We start from the raw sequence: 23,440 nt of genomic DNA, 5'->3' as shown, positions 1-23,440 counted from the left end.
CTCCGCTCCGGGGCCCCCCCAGCGCCCGCCAGGCCTCCCTCCGCCCCTCGACTTCCCGGCCCCAGTCCCCGGCCGGATCCGGCCCCAGCGCGGCGCCGGCCCCGCGTCCCCGCTCTCCTCCCTTCGCCGGTCCGGGCGCCCCGACCCCCTTCCCAGCCCGGTCTCCGCCTCCTCTCTTGCCGTCCCCTTCTCCTTCTCGCCCTGCTCCTCCGTCGTCTTTCCCACCCGCTCTCCCCCGTCGTCCCCTCTCCTCCCGCCCTGCCCCTCCTGTTCTCCGTCCCGCTCAAGCCTTTTCTCTCCATCCCCACTCCCTTCCTCGGCCCCATCTCCCGGCCTTTCCTGCCTGCCGCCGTGCCTCGTCCTCCTCAGGGACCCTCCTTCGAAACTCAGCCTGTTTTCCCCACCAGATTTTCCCCATGTCCTCTGCCTGCCCTTCGCCCTTCCCGGTGCCCCCCTCCCTTTTCACCTCTTTCTCTCCAGCCCTTCTCCCCGTCCCGTTCTCCCTGTCTCCTCCCCATCACCCCGTCCTTCCCCGGAAACCTTCTGTCATCTCTCTTTCCCCATCCTCTTCTTCCATCTTAACATCTGCATCCCTCCTCCCAGTCCCGTCTCTTTACCCCCTGCTCTTCATTCCTTTTCCCTTCTTCATCGTCTCCTTCTCCTTCCCTCACTTCCTTTTTCATCCCAAAGTTGAGGCTCCAGATGGCGGCTTATTGGAATGAAGAGATTTGGGGACGGTGGCCTGACTCGGGGTCTACTCCCCAGAAACGGAAAATGAGATGGGAACTGGGTAGGGATGTGGGAAGGGGCTTGAGGGGCCAACTGGAAGAGCAAATGGGAAGAGGCGAAATCAGGAAGAAGCAGTCTTCGAGAACTCCAGGAAGAGTTGCGACCCCTCCCCTTCTGTCCTTCCTTGTGACTGAGTCTAGGCTGGGAATCCACAGGTGTTTCTGGACCTGAGATGGGTGCCAATGGTACAAAGAAACCAGGAGCTTCTGGGGAGAGAGAACACAGTTTCAGTTAAAGCAGAGGGAGCCGTGATTGTGGATGAGAGGAGTGGAGAGGAGGGCAGAATCCTGGAAACATCCAGGTGTCTGGCTTGGGCAGCTGGGTGGATGGTGGTTTTCCCTAGGTTGGACAAAAGGAGCAGGAGTAGCTTGCAGGAGGCGGGTCTGCAAAGATGATGACTTTCAATTTGGGCTGCTGACTTTGAAGTGCCTTTGGGAAGTAGTCTGCAGCTTAGGAGAGCGGTCTGGGATGGACATAAATATTTGGGAGTCATCTGCAAATACCGTATAAGCTTGAATATAGGGTGAGGCTTTTGCTATTTTGTTTTTCCAAAATCATCCTTCAGGAAAGAGGGAGTAACCTTATATTTGAGTCCTTACAAAGTCTCTCATATTACAGGGTTTGCTCTCATTTATTTTGAACAGCAAACCACTGGCTAGGGCAGTATGGTATGGTGACTAAGCTTGTGGACTCCGGAGCCAGACTGCCTGGCTTGGGGTCCAGACCCTGCCATTTACCAGCTGTGTGGCTTTTAGAAAGTTACTTAACCTGTCTGTGCCTCAGTTTTCTCTTCTACAGAGTAGGGCTAAGTGTTAAATTAATTATTAATATTTGTAAAGTACTTTGTACCTGGCCCATGCTAAGGGCTCCGTAAATGCTAACTATTTTTAAAGACTGGGAAAGACTCATTAACCTGAAATATTCTCAACATGCTATTTCGGATGCCGTTATGGGTCACTTGCTACAGAATCCATTAATAAAGAAAGCTGCCATTGCTTTGATAACTGCTCCTGGTAATATAGCCTTGCAGCTGCGTGTTTTGGATGTTCTAAATATGCTTTCTAAAGAGAGCTTTAAAGAATAACACAGTAGGAGTTCCCGTTGTGGCGCAGTGGTTAACGAATCCGACTAGGAACCATGAGGTTGCGGGTTCGGTCCCTGCCCTTGCTCAGTGGGTTAACGATCCGGCGCTGCCGTGAGCTGTGGTGTAGGTTGCAGACGCGGCTCGGATCCCGCGTTGCTGTGGCTCTGGTGTAGGCCAGTGGCTACAGCTCTGATTCGACCCCTAGCCTGGGAACCTCCATATGCCGCGGGAGCAGCCCAAAGAAATAGCAAAAAGACAAAAAAAAAAAAAAAAAAAAAAAAAAGAATAACACAGTAGTACCTGGGAGGGGCTTCTAGGCTGCAGAAAATATTCGATTTCTTGACCTGAGTGATGTCATGTGGATGTTTTACTTTGTGATAATTCATTGAGCCAGATACCTAATGACTTGAGCCCTTTGCTGCATGATATTCTACGTCAGTAAAAAATTAACAATTAGAAAGTCATTTTTAAAAGGCAAAGCATTAAGTGATTTTTAGAGGTCACGAATATACTCTTGCAGGCTGCTTGCCAAACACCAACTGCCTTCCCGTGATGCAAGTGGGACCTGTGACTTGGGATAAAGTTTCCGATGACTGCATCACACGTGGATTCACATTGTGCTGTGTCCTCTCGCAGATTCTTCACTTAGACTCAAGAGAAGGTCATCTGTTCTGGAAAATAGGTAAGGTGGCTGCAGAAGTGACCCCAGTAATGAGAAAGGCACTGTTTGGAGGATTTATGTTGAAAATATGCCTTAAATTGTTTACTGAATTATCAGCATGGGAAGAAAGCGATATTTATAAATCAGTATCATATTTAAAATGTTTTTACTTCATGATGGCACAACAATTTAAAGGAGCTCCCATCGTGGCTCAACATCTAACGAACCTGACTAGCGTCCACGAGGATGAGGGTTCAATCCCTGGCCTCACTCAGTGGGTTAAAGATCCGGCATTGCCGTGAACTATGGTGCAGGTCACAGACGCAGCTCGGATCCCGCATTGCTGTGGCTGCGGTGTAGGTTGGTGGCTACACCTCCGATTGCACCCCTAGCCTGGGAACCTCCATATGCTGCAGATGCGGTCCTTAAAAAAAAAAAATTAAATATATGTATAATAAAGTCCATTCACTGATAGAAGTAGATGTTTGGTTTTTCTTTTCCTCCTCCTGGAAGATATAAACTTTTAGGTTGGTCAAAAAGAGTTTTGGATTTTTTTCTCATTGGGAAAATGAGGAATCACCTTAGGTTTGGGCTGGCTTATATGAGAAAAGTGGCAAGTGGTAAATGAAGCTACGGGACAGCCTATACACTGGAAGAGAAGGGGGGCTAGGACAGACCCTAAAAAGCTCTAGCGCTTAAAGGTTAAGGGAGGAGGCACAGCTTTCCAAGGAGAGAGCGAAGCAGTGACTGGAGAGGGACAAGAAGGAGATGGAGGAGGCAGGGCCAGTGAAGCCAAGGAAAGGCCCCCAGAGCAGTCAGGTGCGGGGAGTGTTCATCGTGTGGAGAGACACATGGGAGGCCAGTGAGGCGAGGACTGAAAAGTGTCCTTTGGATCTGGCAACAGGGAGGCCACTAGGGACCTGGGGGACGATGGACTAGGTGGAGAGGTAGGAGTGGGAACTAGTCAGCCCTCAGTGAAGCAGTTGGGTCAGGAATTAGGAACTGAAGCCGTGGAGAAGAGCCTGTTTTTTTTGTTGTTGTTGTTTTGTTTTGTTTTTTGTCGTTTTGTTTGTTTTTTTCCTTTTCTAGGGCTGCACCCACAGCGTATGAAGGTTCCCAGGCTAGGGGTCGAATCAGAGCTGTAGCTGCCGGCCTACACCACAGCCACAGCAACATCAGATCCGAGCCGAGTCTTCAACCTGCACCACAGCTGAGGGCAATGCCGGATCCTTAATCCACTGAGCCAGACCAGGGATGGAACCTGCAACCTCATGGTTCCTAGTCGGATTCGTTAACCACTGCGCCACGATGTGAACGGCAGAGCAGAGCCAGTTCTTTAAAGAGGCTTGACTCCAGGCAGGGAGAGGGATCTATAGCAGGAGGAGGGGACACGTGTTTTATGGGGCCAGACAGTTTTCAAATAGGTGAACCTGAATTTTCTTACTTCCTTCTATTTATTGAAAATATATGTAAGTGCCACTGGGTGCCAGCTTATGCTTAACGTCGACAGTTGAGTTATGACTCAAGATAGGACTTCAGGAGCTCACAGTGAGCTGTGAACACAGATGTGCACATTGGCACGAGTGGTGTGATGCTGAAGGAAACGTGGGGCTGTGGGCACAGAGGGGATTCCTAGTCCAGCCCAGGGTTGGAACGTCAGCACCTGGTGTCACAAAGGTGACGCTGAACTAGATCTTGAAGGATGAGTGGAAGCCTTGCAGAGGGAGAAGCTGGAGAAAGGACATTCAGGCAGAATACACAGCACCATGTTCAAAATTACAAAGGCGTGAAGGAAAATAGCTTTAGGCCATGGAGACTGGTGTACAGGTGGTAAGTGCTGGTGGTTCCTGAGTACATTGACTTGGCTGGAGCACAAAGCATGTGGCCTAGTGTCAAAGGAGACAGTAAGACAGGTAAATGGGTCAGATCACGGTGGACGTCAGAGATCGTGCACATGCTTCCGGCTCTCGGGAGTCAGTGTAAGGTTTATTCAGTGAGGGAAGTAAAATGATCACATTATCTGAATCACTGTCGTTCGGCTGCAAATACCAAATGAGGATCAAAGGAGAATAGAAAGAGTCAGTTTCTTTCTTTTTTTTTCTTTTTTGTCCTTTTAGGGCCGCACCTGCAGCAAGGTTCCCAGGCTAGGGGGTCTAATCAGAGCTGTAGACGCCGGCCTTCACCACAGCCAGAGCAGTGCCAGATCTGAGCCGAGTCTTTGACCTACACCACAGCTCATAGCAACGCCGGATCCTTAACCCACTGATCGAAGCCAGCGATTGAACCCGGCAACCTCGTGGTTCCTAGTCAGATTCGCCTCTGCTGCGTCACGACGGGAACTCCGCTGAGAGTCAGTTTCGATTTCCCAGCTTCTAATGAGGATCTAAACTCAGTTAGTGATAACAGGGTTAGAAAAGAAGAGTGACATATTAGAGAAGTTAACAGAGACAATACCTGGCGGCTGACGAGCAGTAGGAGTGGTGGCGTAAGGCAGAGGGTAAGATGCCTTCCACCTTCCTGGGTCGTGGATTAGGGATGTTACTCATGATGCTGGGAAAGAAGACGATGAGCAGGTTTGAGAAGAGAGAGAGATGATTATGAATTTGGTTTTGGACATGGTGACTTTAAGATGGATGTGAGACTCCAAGTGAAGATGTCTAGTAGATGGTCGAGTATAAAATGTGGAACTCAGGTGAGCTGAGGATCGATATCTTGGAGACATCAGTCTGTCAGTCTACAGTCAGGTGGAACCATGAGAACAGACATGGTCACCCACAGAGCAGAGAGTCTGGAAAGTCTGGGCAGCCTTTAAGGGTGGATAACAAAAGCGCCATAGAGGAGACTGGAAAAAAGCAACCAACAAGGTAGCAGTTGAACAAGAGAGTGGTGTCCAGTGTGTCATCATGGAAGCCAGGGAAGGAAACAACTGCTAGAGTGAGAGTTGTCAACAGCATAAAAACATCACAGTAAGATGAGGTCTAATAGATCTCCATTAGATTTTCAAATTAGGATGTAGGTGATGATCTTAATGATTCAAATATAGGAGGAAAAGAAGAACAAAACTGGAGGGAGTTCCCTCTGTGGTGCAGTGGAAACAAATCCAACTAGAATCTATGAGGATACAGGTTCCATCTTTGGCCTCGTGCAGTGGGTTGGAGATCTGGCGTTGCCATGAGCTGTGGTGTAGGTTGCAGACATGGCTCAGATCCCATAGTTGCAGTGGCTGTGGTGTAGGCCAGCAGCTGCAGCTCCGATTCAACTCTTAACCTAGGAGCTTCCATATGCCTTGGGTGTGGCCCTAAAAAAAAAAGAAGAAGAAGAAGAACAAAGCTGGAGGCATCACACTTCCTGATTTCAAACTATATTACAAAGCTATAGTAATCAAAACAGTATGATATCAGCATAAAAACAGAAACATAGATCAGTGGAACAGAATAGTGAACCCAGAAATAAACCTATGTATATATGGTTAATTAATTTTTATTTTTATTTATTTTTATTTTATTTTTTTGTCTTTCTGTCTTCTCTAGGGCCGCTCCTGTGGCATATGGAGGTTCCCAGGCTAGGGGTCAAATCGGAGCTGCAGCCGCTGGGCCGACGCCAGAGCCACAGCAATGTAGGATCCAAGCCGCACCTGTGACCTACACCATAGCTCATGGCAACGCTGGATCCTTAACCCATTGAGCAAGGCCAGGGATGGAACCCACAACCTCATGGTTCCTAGTCGGATTCGTTAACCACCGCACCATGATGGGAACTCCCCATCCAGAAATAAACCTTTGCATATACGGTTAACTAATTTTTAACAGTGGTGCCAAGAATACACAATGGGGAAAGGGTAGTGCCTTTAGTAAATGATGTTGGGAAAACTGGATATCCATGGGCCATAGAATGAAACCAGACCTTTATCTGACACCATACTTGAAAATCTACTCAAAGTGGATTAAAGATTTTGAGCAGTAGGACCTGGAAACCTAAAATTCCTAGATGCACTTCAACATAGAGAGAAAGCTGCTTGACATTGGTCTTGGCACTGACTTTTTTCTTTTGACATTAAAAGCAAACAGAACAAAAACAAAAATTAACGGGTGGGAACATATCAAACTTAGAATCCTCTACACATCAAAGGAGACCATCAACAAAATGAAAAGGCAAGCTATGGAAAAGGAGAAAATATTTGCAAACCATGTATCTGCTAAGGATATACATCCAAAATATACAAGGAACTCATACAACTCAGAAGCAAAAAACAAAGTAACCCAACATAAAAATGGGTGAAAAAAAATTTTTTTTTTTTTTAGGGCTGCACATATGGAAGTTCCCAGGCTAGGGGTCAGATTGGAGCTGCAGCTGCCAGCCTATACCACAGCCACAGCAGCTTGGGAACTGAGCTGCATCTGTGACCACAGCTCATGGCAACGCCGGATCCTTAACCCATTGAGCAAGGCCAGGGATCGAACCTGTATCCTCATGGATGCTTGAGGGGTTCATTACTGCTGAGCCACAATGGGGACTCCTGGGAAAAAGATCTTAATAGACATTTTTTTCCAACAAAGATATACCAGTGGCCAACAGGTGCATGAAAAGGCACTCAATATCACTAACCATCAGGGAACTGCAAGTCGAAACCGTGGTGACTTATCACCTCACATCCATTAGGATGGCTGTCATCAGAAAAACCAAGACATAACAAAATGCTGGCAAAGATGTGGAGAAAGGTGAAATCTTGTACACTGCTGGTGGGCGTGTAAACTGGTACGAACCGTATGAAAAACATTATGGAGCTTCCTCAAGAAATTAAAAGTAGAGCTACCACATGATCTAGCAATTACACTTCTGGGTATGTCCTTGAATGAATGAAGAAAGAAAGTGAATTAAAAGTATATACATAGGATAAACTAATAATATTAGGGTATTATTCAGCCCTAAAAATAAAGGATATTCAACTTTTGTGATGGCATGATTGAACCTGGAGAGCATTATGCTACCTGAAATAAGCTAGACAGGGAAGGATACGTACTGCACCATATTACTTACATATGGAATCTAAAAAGTTAAACTCAGAGAAACAGCCAGCAGAAGGGCGATTGCCATGGGGGACATGAAGAGAGGTTGGTAAAAGGGTACAAACTTTCAGTTATAAGATCAATAAGGTTCGAGGATCCAATGTATAACTTGATGCCTATAGTTGGTAATAGTGTATTGTATGAATAAAGTTTATTTATTTTTAGGGCTGCACCCTCGGTATACAGAGGTTCCCAGGCTAGGGGTTGAATTGCAGCTGTAAAAAAAGGCCTACACCACAGTCACAGCAACGGGGGATCTGAGCCTTGTCTGCAACCTACACCACAGCTCATGGCAATGTCAGATCCTTAACCCATTGAGCAAGGCCAGGGATTGAACCTGTGTCTTCATGGATGCTAGTCAGATTCATTCCTGCTGAGCCACAATGGGAACTCCATATGAATGAAATTTATGAAGAGATAGAGAGAGGAGGGAAGAGAATCCAGGGCACAGTGAGATAAGGAGGAGGAAAGAGAGATAAAACAGTAGGGACAGTGTGTAAGAGAGAAAGAAGCCCAACTGAATTAGCTTTTAGGAAAGAAGAGTAGATTGATCAACCCAGTTCCCAAATCTGGGAGACGACTGGCAAGTGGAACCAGACACTCAAGACTTGGTGTCTCTCGTTTCCGTTTCTTTTTATTTAATTTTGCTTAATTCTTTCCCTATGAATTTTTAAATTTTTATTTTTGCGTGACTTCCGGTTTATAGAAAAGTTGCAAAGGTAGCACTGCGAGTTCCCATCTACCTGTTATCAGTTTCCTCTGATGATAACGTCATAAATCATGACGATACCTTTGTCAAAAATAAAAAGTTAACGTTGGCACATCGCTACTAACCGAACTGCAGACTTTGCTCAGATCTCAGCAGCCTTTTGAGTGATGTCCTTTTTCTGGTCCAGGATTCAGTGCAGGAGCCACGTGGCATATGCTGTTTTCTGAGCTCATTAGTTTCTTTAGTCTCTTCTGGTCTATGGCAGTTTTTCTCTTTCCTTGTTTTTTCATGAGCTTGACAATTTTGAAGAGTCCTGGCCAAGCACGTTGTGGAATGTCCCTGTGTTTGGGTTTCTCCGATGTTGCCCTGATGATTAGACTGGGAAGGAGAGCCACAGAAGTGAGCGCTGGCTCGTCTCATCAAACAGGTGTATGTTATCAACATGAATCATCACTCGTGGTGTTAATTTTGATCACTTGGTTAAAGTTGTGCCTGCTACTTTCCACTGTAAAGCTCTTTTTCTTTTTTTTTCTTTTTCTGTATATTCTGGTTTTGGGACATGAGTTACTAAGTCTCATTCTCAGGGAGGGGGAGGTTAAGCTCTTTCTCCTGGAGGGAGATACATATGATATTATAATATCATATGTAGTATATTTAGAATTTTTCTGTTTGGGCGAACTTCTATCCTCTCTCCTGATGTTTTAAACTAACCTAAAAACCCAGGAGTTTCTGTTGTGGCACAGCAGAAACAAATCCAACTAGGAACCATGAGGTTGTGGGTTTGATCCCTGACCTCGCTCAGTGGGTTAAGGATCCGGCATTGTCATGAGCTGTGCTGTAGATCGCCGATGCAGCTTGGATCTGGCATTGCTGTGGCTGTGGTGTAGGCTGGCAGCTGTAGCTCTGATTCGACCCCTGGCCTGAGAACTTTGTGCTGCCAGTGCCGCCCTAAAAAAAAAAAAAAAAAAAAAAAAAAGCCAAAAAAAAAAAAATCCATATTATCTATGGACTTCAACAAATAGTCCAAAAAAAAAAAGAGGTAGATAGGCTTTATCACAACACTAGCAATTTCAGAAATCTTGAGCTCTGGGTGGCCTGGGCTGACCATGTGTCCATGGGAACAATCTTGGGAACAGAGGGCAAGATCCCTTAAGAAGATGGCAACTCCCCCTCAGACTGATTGTTAAAAGTACTTTGGCATAGGGAGTTCACATAGTAATGAGCGGTAACGAACCTGACGAGTAGCCATGAAGTTGCAGGTTCAGTTGCTCCATTAATTGACCTCTCATTTAACCGTCAGTGCTCAAGTGAAGCATCACTTCATCACGGACATCTGCCCTGACTTCTCTAGGTCCGACTTGCCTTGTTTTATTTCGTTCCTTGTTTCCTAGTTTGACCCAACTAGGTCAGATCACCATATGATGGGTTCTCCTAGTGCCTGGTATTTCTCCTTTGTGGCCAGTATCACAGTTGCAAGGTCCTGGTGGGTAAATACTTGATTACACGTCTGTATACTCCTGGTGTGTTCACAGGTGATGTTCCCTTAGTATTTGCTACGTGAGCCACTGAGGGAGGAGGTTGCTCTTCCGGAATAAAGAGAGAAGGGCAGTGAGACAGCAGGAAAAAGGACCACGACCCAATGAGCGAAGCAAGAAAAGAGAGAAGGGGTAGGTAAGAGGCTAAGAGGAGGGGCGGGGAAGGGAAGGCTTGAGGGACAGTTGCTGGGAAGAAAGCAGCAGGAAAGGAGCTGATGGGGAGGCGGGGGCTGGGGAGCCAGACCCCAGAAGAGAGAGGAGGGTGGAGGGATTAGCCATGGCTACAGGAAGGAACGGAGTTCTCACCTAGAGAGGGACCTCCTCCTTCAAGAGTGAACAGAAAGACGGGTGAGGATGCGGATAGGTGTGTGGGCGCGGGGGTATGATGGCAGGAGGCAGGTGGACAGGGCAGGAATATGAGGCTGTCATACCTGGTGCCCCCCTTCTCTCTGGAGAGAACTTGATTTTGTGCAAAAAATGGGGCATGAGGGAAGCCAGGTGTTAGGGATGTTGAGGAAAGTGTTGGAGGAGTGGAGACCCTGTTAAGAGGAATGATGGCTGGCGGCCTTAGAGGCCAAAGGACCATGGAGTTAAGGATGCTGGGGAGAGAACAAATGATGGAAGCGCAGCTATGCTAACGTCCTTGAAGAAGAGGAAGGGTCATTTTGTGACAACACTAGAGAGGGTAGAGGCTTGAGGAACGTGGTGGAGTGGTCCTCAAAGATTTGGGAGAGATGTGGAGAAGCACTTGTGCGCGCCTGGGCCTTTAAGGAGCCCCGAGAGCAGAGGCTACTTCCCTCTCCTCCCCAGACGTGGAAGAAAGGGAGAGATGATGTACTTAAAGCCAGCGCTCTAAGAGGAAGTGGAGGCTCAGAGGGCTCTAAAGGGGCTGGGAATTTAGGGGTTTGTCACTGTGAAATGGAGGTTTCAGAACAGGAAGGACCCAGAGGAGGGTCTCTGGTGGGAAGGGCTAAAAGTCAGGGAAGCAGGAAAGGACGGATGGTGTGGGGGTGGCCCGTGGGCAAGGAGAGGTGACCCCAAAGTCTTGCCTTGTGAACAGTGGTCAGGAATGACAGGGTGGGCAGCTGACAATTCTCCTTGGCCCTGTTACTCATTTGTTCCTTCTTGGTGCCGGCCGAGGTAGTGGGTGGCATCAGTGCCTGGCTTCAGACTGCTCCAGGACTTAGACCCCAGTGCAATGAGAGGCCACAGTCATCAGAGCTCCCTAGGGGAGTCTAGCCCTGGAGAAAGTGAGCAGGAGTATTTAAAAATGGCCAGGGTCCAGCACTGTTTGAGTTGGAATCTTCCAAGAGCAAGTGTGTTTTCCAGGCTCTGAAGGATTTCAGTTCCCTGTAGAGACTCTAGGAAAGAAAAAAGGAGACTTTTGATTCTCTCTCATGGAGCAGAAGCCAGAGAAGGCAGAGCCGGATGGGATCTAGAACCCAGGTGGGGGGATTAAACGTGGAAAAGAGGAAGGACTCGTGTCCTCTGGGATGAGAAGGAAGGAGAGCTGGTCTCCCAATTTCAAGTCCCAGAGTGATCAATGTGCTGAAATTCACTAATCTGTCAACTTACCAACATTTTGTTTCATTCGATTGTGTGTAACATTTATAATAATTTGCACGATTGTCTGTATTCCAACTACTTTTGAAGATTTCTACAAAGTTCAGTTGACTATTTTGAAGTGTAGTTTAGCTCAATTTTAGTTGTAATTTATTTGCTGCTGTTTCACTGAAGTCATTTTGCCATGGCTGGCCCAAGTTCAATGTAGTCTAAGTTTTTCCTTACTTTGACTCTGTGACTTTTGAGAATGAGAATTTCTTGTGTGTTTTGTTCTACAAGTGTTGTGCCGTGACTCAAATGTCAGATCTTTTATAAACAATCATGGAGTGGGCTCTCTATTCTAAAACATTTTCAGTCCAATCATTTGCCTTTTAAAAAACACATTTTGGTGTGCATTTATAAGTGTAATAGGTATGTAGACGTGGGCTGAAATATGGCCAAACTGTATTTCCATACTGGTTGGTAAATGATATGAATAGTTATTACAGTAAGTGATGAAATCAATGTAGACATTCTATTATAAACTCATTAGTTCAAGATAATTGTTCTAAGATATTATGACGACCGTTGATAAAGGAGCCTCCTGCCATAGTGACATTAAGGGAACATTTGTAGAATTTCTGCCCGTCCCATTCTTATTACAATAGGAAGACCGTACTTTAGGAAGAGCTCTGCTTTTCCTTAGCCTTGACTGTGTAGTTGTTACCACTTCTAAATAAAGTTTCTACTTAGATTTTATTTAACGAACAGTTTTATTGAGATATAATGTGTATACCACAAAGTTCATCCTTTTAAAGTGTACAGTTTACAGTGGTTTTAGTATAGTCACAGAGTTGTGTACCTGTCGCTGACATCACATTCCAGACTATTTTCCCTGTTCCAGAAGAAACCCCATAGCTACTCCCCATTCGCTCCTCCCTTCAGCCCCTGGCAACTAACTGCTTTCTGCTTTAGTAATCTGCTTTCTGTTGCTGTGGATTTGCCTATTTTGCTGTTTTATGTAAATGGACTCATACTCGATGCAGCCTTTGCGTTGCCTCCTTTTACTTAGCTATTGTTGAGGTTCATTTATGCTGCGTGTGCGGCATACATCAGTATTTCATTCTTCTTTTTCTTTTTCCCAGCTATGCCTTGTGACATGTGGAAGTTCCTTAGCCCAGGATCAAACCCAGGCCACAGCAGGAACCCAAGGCACTATAGTGACACTCTGAATCCTTAACCCCTGTGCCACGAGAGAACACCCTCATTCTTTTTTTAATGGTGGAATAATATTCCATTCTAGGGATTTATCACATTCTTTTTTTTTCATTCATCAGTTGATGGACATTTACTTTAGTTTTTTTTTTTTTTTTTGCCCTTTTAGACTATTATGAATAATGCTGCTGTGATCATTTGCATGTCAGTTTTTGTGTGGACACACCTTTTCAATTCCCTTGGGTATATACTAGAAGTAGAATTACAGTGCATATTGTAACTATGTATTGTAAACTGTGTTTACCATTTTGAAGAAATATTTGAGGAAATGTTGCCAAACTTTTCTGTAGCAGATTCACCACTTTCCCTTTCTACCTGGAGTGTATGATGTTTCCAATTTCTCTATATTCTTGTTGATACTTGTTATGGTTCATCTTTTTTATTATAGTATCTTAGTGGGTATGAAGTTGTATCTCACTGTAGTTATGATCTGCATTTCTCTAATGACCAATGATGTTCAGTTTCTTTTTATATGTGTATTGGCCATTGTATATTTTCTTCTCTGGCTTCCTTCAATATTTTCTCTGTCTTTGATTTTCTGTGGGTTGAATATTTTCTGCAGTTTGAATATTCTGCAGTTTTCTACATCAAGGTATAGATTTTTTTGGTATATATTTTGATGTCCTCTGAGTTTTCTGCATCTGTGGTTTGGTCTACCATTAATTTCAGAAAATTCTCAGCAATTATTACTTCAAATACTTCTTCCGTTTCATTCTCTTTCTTCTTCTCTGGTATTTCCATTATATGCTGTTTTGTTACTGCCCCACAGTTCTTGGATATTCTGTTCCTTAAAAAATGATATGATTTTCCTTTTCCTATAGACAAAAAATTCTTTAAATTCTATAGTGCTTCACAATTTTCAGAAGTTTCACAGACGTGTTTTCATATAATCCCATAATAACCCCTTTTCCCCAGCCCTATACTGTCTCTCCACCTTCTTATTTTCCTTTTGTTGCTTGTGCTTTTGGCACCATATCTAAGAGTGGTCTCATCCAAAGTCAAGATTTATTGCTATTTTTTAATCATTTTATAGTTTTAGCTCTTACATTTAGGTCTATGATCATTTGAGTTAATTTTTGTATGTGGTGTGAGGTAGGGGTCCAACTTCCATTTTTTTTTTTTTACATGTGGATAGCTAGTCCTAGCATTATTTGTTGAAAAGACTTGCCTTATTTAATTTTCTTGTCACCCTTGTTTAAACAACAAAAACAACAATTGACCATAAATGTAAGGATTTCTTTTTTTCTTTCTTTTTTCTTCTTTTTCAGCTGCTCTTGCAGCATATGGAGGTTTCAGATGGAATCTGAGCTGGAGCTGTGATCTACACCACAGCTGCAGCAATGCCAGATCCTTAATCCACTGCACTGGGCTGGGGATCAAACTGATGCTTCCAGAGACAAGCTGGATCATTAACCGATGGTGCCACAGTAGGAGCCCTTGTAAGGGTTTATTTCTGGCCTCTCAGTTCTCTTCCATTAATCTACATGTCTATCCTTATGCCAGTACCGCACAGTCTTGATTCCTTTGTACAAGTTTTAAAATGAGGAAGTGCGAGTCCACCTCTTTTCTTTTAAAAGACAAAGAATTGGGGGATGTGTGGAGAAGTACTTGGGTGTGTTTAAGGAGCTCCGAGAGTGAGGCTCTTTTATAACAACAGTAATCCCAGGAGTTCCCATCCTGGCTCAGTGGTTAATGAATCCAACTAGGAACCATGATGGTGTGGGTTCAATCCCTAGCCTTGCTCAGTGGGTTAAGGATCCAGTGTTGCCATGAGCTGTGGTGGAGGTTGCAGACATGACTCAGATCCCACATTGCTGTGGCTCTGGTGTAGGCTGGTGGCTACGGCTCCGATCAGACCCCTAGCCTGGGAATCTCCATATGCCATGGGAGCGGCCCAAGAAATGGCAAAAAAGACAAAAAAAAAAAAAAAAAAAAGAACAGTAATCCCATTCATGAGGCTTCCACCCTTGTGACTGAAGCACCTCTGAAAGGCGCCACCTCCCAGTTACTACCAAGTTGGGCATTAGGATTTCAGAATAGGAGCTGAGACGGATGAGGGGGACCCAAACACTCAGACCATGGCAAAAGGGGATACAGCAATCTTCAGAATTCCCTTTTAAAATCTGCTTTCCTCTCAAGTTGCTTCCTTATCTCTGCCCTAGCCTCCCTTTTTATTGTCATCAAAATTTTCTAGTTGTCTTTATGGTGTTTTTTTTTTTTTTTTTTTTTTTTTGCTTTTAGGGCTGCACCCATGGCATATGGAAGTTTCCCAGGCTAGGGGTCGAATCGGAGCTGTGGCTGCCGGCCTACACCACAGCCGTAGCAATGCAGGATCTGAGCCACGTCTGTGACCTACACCATAGCTCGCAACAACACCTGATCCTTAATCCCTGAGCAAGGCCAGGGATCAAACCTGCATCCTCATGGATGCTAGTCAGATTCGTTAACTTCGGAGCCACGACGGGAACTCCTCTGGTGTCTGCTTTTGCCCCTCTCAGGAGACGGCTCCATCAGAGGTCAACAGTGAACATCCTAATTTTCAAGTTCAATGGTCAAATATACTCATTAAACCACTATTCTGGGGCCTGGCCAACATGAGGTTCTGAGAATACAATCTTCATCTAGTGTCTGCCCCCTGGAACTTAGACTCTATGGGGGGAGACAGACACGAATAGATGGTTTTGACCCCACTTCCCTGGTCACCAGTGTTCTAGTTGTAATCCTTCCTTTCACCCCCCTCAGAGGGCTTTTCTTTTTCTGTCTAGTCTTTGAACGTTGGCTCTGTCCTAGGCCTTCTTCTTCTCTTACGCTATATGTTTTTTGTCCGGGAAAGCTCATCCAGTCCAATGGCTTCAATCTCCATGTGTGTGCACTCACATCTGTCTCGCTAGCTGACACACCTCTGAGCTCCAGAACGACTGTTCGAGAGACAGCTCCATAACGTCAGCGTGTTTGCAGCAAAGCTCCTCACAGAATCTCAGATCTGCTTCTCCTTCCTGTCCTTGCCCCTAGTCCATCTTCTGGTCTGAGGCAAGAATGAACTTTCCGAATTGTAAATATTATTCCTTTTCTCTCCATTAAAAAAATCCTTTGGTGGTTTCCCCTGTTCTGCAGGATAAAGTCTAAGCACTTTTTTTTTTTTTTTTTTTTTTTTTTTTGGTCTTTTTAGGGCCAAACCCATAGTATATGGAAGTTCCCAGGCTAGGGGGTGACGACTCAAAGCTGCAGCTGCTGGCCTGCACCACAGCTCCAGCAATGTCAGATCCCAGCCCTGTCTGTGACCTACACCACAGCTCATGGCCTTGCCGGATCCTTAACCCACTGAGCGAGGCCTGGGATCGAACCCCCATCCTCATGTACACTAGTTGGGTTCGTAACTCACTGAGCCGTGAGGGGAAGTCCCCAAGCACTTTATCCTGTCTTACAGGCCCTTTGTAACCTGATCTCGCCTGGCTTTCCTGCTTCATTTCCTCCACTTCTTCCTCAAATGCTAAATCCCAGCTGTACCAAATTACTTACTTGGACTTTCTCGACCACTCCATCCTGCTTCCTAATTTAGTGCACGTCTCCTTGCAGGTCTTTCTGCTGGAAGGCCCTCCCAGAGGACCTCTCTACCCCACACCTGATGAAAGCCTGCTCCTTCTTCAAGATTCAGCGTGAGCGTTGTTTCCTCTGAAAAGTTCCTTGCTGACCTCCTCCTCCGTCCCCCTGTGTGCCTGGGGCGTGCCACTTTCTCAGCTCGGTCTCACTCCACTCTATGTTCCTGATCTGTCCCTCTAACTGGCCTCTTGGGTCCTGGAGGAATCATCCCTGTATTCTCTGAACCAGCAAAGCACTTTGAATGAAAAGGGCTATGCTTGCTAAATTCATTTGATAATTATTTTTTTGAGTGTCATAAGGAAGACACTGTACTGGGAACTCTGATGGATTTTGCAGGTTCTCTTTCCTCTTGGAAAGGCAATTTCTCAGTCTCCTTCATAGATTCTGTATCCTGTCTGTCCCCTAACGTCTGACCTCAGCCTTCTTTCTCTCTACACATACACTCTGAGTCACCCCCTCCACTTCCTTAGCTTTAATTGCCAAGAACTCCCAAATCTCTTTTCCCAGTGAAGAACTCTTTCCTAAACGCCACATGTTCCCAGGCATCTCAAAAACAGCACATATAAAACTGAACTATTTTTCCTTTCTTTTGTTCCTTCTGAGATAAAAGGAAAAGATAATTGTAGGAAAGCTTCTGAGACCATGTTTATGAAAAGCAGTGAGAAATCAAGTCAGGACAATGGTTTTGAGCTTTCAGTGCCATCCTAGGTACAGCTTTTGTGTTTTTACCTCCTTGGAGTGAGTAGCAGTAAAACTTTAATGCTGTGCTTCCTATGCGGGGCTGCATGATGGCGCCACAGTGTATGTGAGGCCGTGGTGGAAGGCCCATCTTTCTGGAGCATCATCCATTTGGATAGAAGTCTGTGTCTATGCACAGTGTACAGTATTTAAATATTTAATATTTTAGTTCACTTTAATGTGATATATTGTGGATACTTGTGGAATAGAATGCAAAATGTCAGAAAAAGTGAAAATCTTTTTCTCGAAATACGAACACACAGACCATTCTAATTATTAGTGCATTGCAAGTTTAGCTACCAAATCCCTGTGCCTGAATCAGAGAGCTGCAGTCCAGCATTTCAGGGCATGGAGCGACGGCCTCAAAGACTACAGATATTACCCTACCCAGTAGTGAACAATGGGGAATCGGTGTTGCAGGAAGTGCATTTTCAGATGAAGTAAGAGGAAACTGGGGAAGGGCGGAGTTGGTAAACCTAAAATGCAGAGCTAGGCAGAAGAACTTAGTACAATGCACTGATTCAGTTTAGACATTTATAGATGCCTATCATGTCCCATGTTCTCTGCTGGGGGGCCAAGAGTTGATTAACTGTGTCCCCTTCCCCCAAGGATGTCACCAGCTAGTGACAGGTGTGGAACTGTGTGGTGGTGCCATTGCTATTCGGAAGGATGTGCCGGGTGAAACTGGGCCACTGGAAAATTCCTGACTCCGTTTGCAGAGTCAGTGAATGCTTCACAGAAGAGCCATCAGATCAGCTTTTAGCTATGTCTTGGAAAACGTACAGGTATTTTCTGTCTGTAGGTTGGTTAGAAATAATTCAGGAAATGAAATACGAAATGTGTGGGAAATGAGCTAGATATGTGCTTACATTGTTGACCATCTTTTTTTTTTGTCTTTTTAGGGCCACACCCATGGCATATGGAAGTTCCCAGGCTAGGGGTCGAATTGGAGCTGTAGCTGTCGGCCTACATCACAGCCACAGCAACCCCAGATCCGAGCTGCACGTGACCTACACTACAGCTCTCGGCAATGCCGGATCCTTAACCCACTGAGCAAGGCCATGGATCGAACCTGCATCTTCATGGATACTAGTCAGATTCGTTTCCGCTGAGCATCATGGGAACTCCTTGACCATCATGATTAACACCTAAGTCCCTGGAGAGGAAGGAGCCCATTTCTTCAGCCTTGACATACTCAGCAGTGTAGCTCAGCACTGTCCCTGCACAGCCCCGCGTCTATGGTTTCATAAAGCTAAGCCAGAGAGTTGACTGTCACAGACAACATATATCTTACTCCTCATTTAATGAACAAATATTGAGCATATGTTGAATCAGGTTCCATGGTAAGAATAGAATTACCCAGAAAAATGGGTCCCAGTTCTTGGCTTTGGGAGCTCAGGGAGGGAAGGTGTCCGTCAAGCAGACAAGCAATGTAGTAGACTGTGATGGATGCTTTGATGGGCGTATGCTCTGAGGACTATAACTGCACCCAGGGAGGGACCTGGTTCCATTTGGAGGGTGATATGGAGTTTGGAGAAGGCCTCAAAAGTGACTTTGAGTAGAGATTTGAATGACATGTCGGAGGTAACTTGAAAGAGGGCAAGAGCCACAACAGAGACCCCATCGTGTGCAAAGGTGTGATACACTCAGAGACTAACAAGTAGCTTCCCATGAAGGGTTGTAGCTGCTGATGATAGGAGAGGAGGCTGAGACCAGGCCATAGAAGGCCTTTGTGCCGTGAGATAAGCCTGGATTTTATTCAGTAAAGGCAAGGGCGAATCACTGTAATGCTGGTGGAGGTGGGTGTTTCTCGAGCAGGTTGTAAACATAAGCTGCAAAATTAACTAAGTGAATTGGGACATATTTTTAAAAAGTGAACTAGAAAATAGTAGACAATTATTAGTGCATATATTTGTAAAAGTAAAAAATGTTTTGTGATGATTTTGCTTCAAATACATACATGTCAATATCATGTTCTGATGTAAAATATTTTTTAACTTAAATTTCACTGGGATGGGGGGGAGTTCCTGTTGCGGCACAGCGGAGATGAATCTGACTGGGAACCACGAGGTTGCAGGTTTGATCCCTGGCCTTCGCTCAGTGGGTTAAGGATCCAGCGTTGCTGTGAACTTGGTATAGGTCACAGACACAGCTCAGATCCCAAGTCGCTGTGGCTGTGGGGTAGGTTGGCAGCCTTAGCTCTGATCAGACCCCTAGCCTGGGAACCTCCATATGCTACCAGTGCAGCCCTAAAAAGCAACCCCCCCCCCAAAAAAAAACCAAAAAATAAATTTCCCTGGGGTATACTTGATTACATTATGTTAGTTTCAGCTGTACAGCAAAGTGAATCAGTTATACATACATACATAGCTATTCTTTTTTGGATTCTCTTCCCATTTAGGTTATCACAGAACATTGAACAGAATTCCCTGTGCCAAAATCTTACTACTATATTGTATCTTTTAGTTCTGAGCTGTCCCCCTCAATGTCATTCAGCCTAAAGCCAGGTCCCTGTGGTTGTCAGAATAACATGCACTCTTACTCTTATCCAGCAGAGTAGAGCCTGGGTTCTCATTGCCTCTGATTAGTTAAGGCCTGTGCATCCCTGACCCCAACAACAGCAATGAGATAGAGGTACCCTGACTGCCCTAGACTAATCTGGGGTGGATGTTTGGGAATCAGCCCGCTGCAGGGAATTATAATGTAAATCCAGTATGTGGAAATATTATCATGTCACCTAGGATCACAAGTAATAATACACTTAGGTGTGGAGATGGTCGGAGAAGTCACCCAGGAGATGCCAAAGGTTTGTGTACAAGGCAGGAAGGTAAAAGGGGGAGGGTTCTCTAGGTTGTAAAAAGGTGGTAAGGGGAGCTGTGCATATGGAAATAATAAGCCCCCCCCCCAAGCTTCCAGAGCATAAAGTTAGAGCAAGGGAAGAAGCTGGAGCAATGAGCATACTCCTGCTCAGTGAGGGGAGTCCTGGTGGAATCTGGATCCTTTCCCCATAGAAAAGGCAGACTCACTGGAGGTCATCAAGCCGAGAATTTAGACAGTAGATTCCGGAGTTCCTGTCGTGGCTCAGTGGTTAACGAATCCCACTAGGAACCATGAGGTTGCGGGTTCGATCCCTGGCCTCACTCAGCAGGTTAAGGATCTGGTGTTGCCGTGAGCTGCAGTGTAGGCTGCAGACACAGCTCGGATCCTGTGTTGCTGTGGCTGTGGTGTAGGCTGGCGGCTACAGCTCCGATTGCACCCTTAGCCTGGGAACCTCCATGTGCTGCGGTTGCAGCCCTAGAAAAGAGGCCCCCCCCCCAAAAAAAAAACCACAGCAGATTCCTATCACCTTGGCTGCAGTATGGAGGGAGGGCAGTTAGAGGCTGTTGTGATAATCCAGGGTACTGGATTTCAGACACGGGAGAGGGGACTACAGATGTGAGAAACATTATGGAAATAAAAAACATGACCTGCTGATTTGACTCTAGTTGAGGGCGAGGCAACTGTCCCTGGCTTTTGTAGGTGTGTCTTCTGTGGATGCTGTCATCGAGCTGTTGAGGCTGGAATTAAGTTTATCTTTTGAGGGGCATGGATGTCCCTGTGACCCGTGTAGTAGAGAACCGGAGTTCAAGACAACCTTTGAAAGTAGTCAGTGTATCTGGGCCCTCTTCTTGGGAGTGAAGAATTTATTAAGGAGGTGCTTAGATGGACCTGAGGACATATTCCACCAATTGAGGTGAAAAGTTACCATTTATAGGCCAGATTAGTAAAACTGCTGCATTGTTTCCCTTGTGTTATCCGAGCCTTTGGTGAATGTTCTAGGATTCATGTTCTCTTATATATGCCAAAATATTAGAATCTCTTTAGAGATGAGACCTATCAAGTGTTCAGTCAGGGTTCATACTCCGTCTTCTCAGGACTACCACCCTCGTCAAGCCTGAGAGGGAGGGACGGGCAGCCTGGCGGGGCTGGCTTCGTAGTAATTAGTGCACAAAAAGGGGCTTCCTACTTCTCATGACCTGACCATCCTGAAGCCGGATTTCCCTTTTCTGAATTCCCAGAGAGGCTCGGATTTGACAACAATGAAAACGTCCAGGAAATTCCCACAGGTTTAACTTGCTAATCTTCCTCCCGCTTCACCCCTCTCCTTCACCCCTCCACTCCCACCCCAAGAGGAAGGAGCTTATCCTGGATCAGCACCCTCTATTGAATGCTTCCACTTACTTGGCCAGGGTGGTGGCACATCTGGGTTCTTGAGTCGTCTCCTGAGGCCCGTTCAGAGACTGAAGGGAGACATAAGCGTACGTGCTCCTGCCTAGAAACCGAGGAATGGCTAGAGTGTTCCCTGAAGGTTCCTAGGGTACCAGATTATTTTGGAAAGTTTGCTTCTAGGTGTTCACTCTCCCACCCGTGAGGAAGTCATCTTTCTCTAAGAATTCGCAGGGGCTCAGTGTCTATGTGTTAGATATTAAAACTCAAATCACCTTTGGGGGCCAGGCTGGAGTTACAGGATACACATCCCACATAATCTGGCATTAAGAAAAAGAAAACGGTGCCAACTCAACCCAGATTTAAGAGCCAGAAACAAGCACCATGAATTTACTGTCTCACAGAGACCGAGCGTGTTCTGGTTCTCCAGAAATCCCGAGGGGAGAAAAAAATCAGTTTACATATACTCATACAAGGAACTTGATCTATTTTGCAAAGATTATCTGGCTCCCAGAAGGTTCTGGGCTCCAATAAGATGGTCTGTTTTACAAGGCTAGCTCCAGTTCTTAGCGATTAAAAGGCTCCCAAGCCCTGGGATCCTGGGCACTGATGAGGGCTGCACACTCTTGGCTCCAGTTAAACTGCTGGTGTTTGAGCTGTGTGGCTGCTTGCTTCCTGGTCCTGCCGCAGTCCCTGGAGTAGTTGGTTTAGGAGTGTAAGGTTGCTGTCCCTGCGAGGCAGGGGCAAAGGTGGCAGACAGTTCCCTTTATACTCGATCACTGCCATCTTGGCCCGATCCTGCTCATTCCGATTTGGGATCTGCAGCATTCTCGTGTAGCCCCCATTCTGACCTTGGAACCGAGGGGCCAGTACTTGAAACAGCTTTGGGATCAAGTCTTTCTCCTAGAGGGGGAGTTATCCAGGAGAGAGCAGAGAGTCAGGCACACACTGTAGAGAAATTTCACTTTCAGCATTCTCAAAGGTAGGGTCCAAACACCAACACCCTGCCCGAAACTTCCTCACGGAGAACTTCTGTGTGTTGTCAAAAACGACAGAGGGTACTGTATAGCGCAGTGAACTATACCCAGTCTCTTGGGTAGACCACGATGGAAGAAAATATAGGAGAGGAGTTCCCGTCGTGGCGCAGTGGTTAACGAATCCGACTAGGAACCATGAGGTTGCGGGTTCGGTCCCTGGCCTTGCTCAGTGGGTTAAGGATCTGGCGTTGCTGTGACTGTGGTGTAGGCCGGCGGCTACAGCTCCGAATGGACCCCTAGCTTGGGAACCTCCATATGCCGCGGGAGCGGCCCTAGAAAAGGCAAAAAGACAAAAAAAAAAAAGAAAATATAAGAAGGAGGATATATATATATATAGATTCCCACATATACATGAGACTGGGTCACTTTGCTAAACAGCGGAAATTGGCACAACACTGTAAATCAACTCTAGTAAAATTTTTTTTTAAAAGAGGCAAGAAAAACACAGAGGGGATTAGTTACAGGCAGTTGTGTAGATTCAGATTCCCGTTGAATTCAATGATCTCAGGACACACATCTCTAGTTTACATCTGTCCTTAAGGGCATGGCATGACTAAGCTTATTTCTGCCCGGTTCCCTCTCCTCTAACAACCCCTCCGACGTAAGGAGCCAAGGAAGACATGTGGGAGACAGGATGCGCTCACCGTGAGCCAGAAGTCAGCCATGCGCATGGCTCGTTCGTTGGTGTCTCCCAGCTTCCCATAGTCGATGAGCTGCGAGGACACAAGAACTTACTCAACCCGAGCAAGAAAAGGGGGCCCATCTTACCTCCCGAATGCCAGACTGCAACGCATCATGCTACGAGCAAAGCGTCTGGATAAGGCGGGCCTCACCGGCCTTCCACGTGCGGGTCAGAGGGGTGGACTCGGCTCGCGGTACTCGCGGACTGAGACCTCGCGCAGGGCTTACGAGGCGTCTCAATTCTTCCCCAGCTCCCGCCGGACCCGCCCCCGGAGGCCCGACCTGACCGGAGCAAGAGGGTCCCTCCGCTCACCTTCTCCGCGTAGCCCCTCAGCTCGTCCACGCGTGCCCATGACGCCTCGATGCGTTCGTGTCGCACCAGTCCCGTAAGCAAGTTCTGCAACAGGTGGATGCGGGACTCGGGACCAAGGCCCAGGCGGCGGAAGACGCGGCCGTGGGAGATGGCGGCGGCCACCGACAGCCGCATCGTCCCGACTTCTCCCCGCCCCCGGGAGGC

General features: G+C 46.2%; 1 protein-coding gene and 1 long non-coding RNA gene across 2 annotated transcripts; one reads left to right on the top strand and one right to left on the bottom strand.

The window, feature by feature from the left end:
- Positions 62–23,264, top strand: LOC106507820. Its single transcript, XR_002335515.1, has 4 exons — positions 62–790; positions 2,394–2,555; positions 9,842–9,976; positions 23,175–23,264. It is a non-coding gene; the product is annotated as an uncharacterized LOC106507820 (long non-coding RNA).
- MRPL17 (mitochondrial ribosomal protein L17) lies at positions 21,567–23,440 on the bottom strand. The gene is given in 3 exon segments (NM_001244380.1): positions 21,567–22,108; positions 22,887–22,955; positions 23,237–23,440. Coding segments are annotated over 3 exon segments (510 nt in total). The 5' UTR covers positions 23,411–23,440; the 3' UTR covers positions 21,567–21,841.

Source organism: Sus scrofa, chromosome 9 (genome assembly GCF_000003025.6).
Source record: "Sus scrofa isolate TJ Tabasco breed Duroc chromosome 9, Sscrofa11.1, whole genome shotgun sequence".
In the NCBI taxonomy this organism is placed as follows: domain Eukaryota; kingdom Metazoa; phylum Chordata; class Mammalia; order Artiodactyla; family Suidae; genus Sus; species Sus scrofa.
The sequence above is the reverse complement of the archived record's forward strand: the minus strand, read 5'-3'. Positions and strand labels throughout refer to the sequence as shown.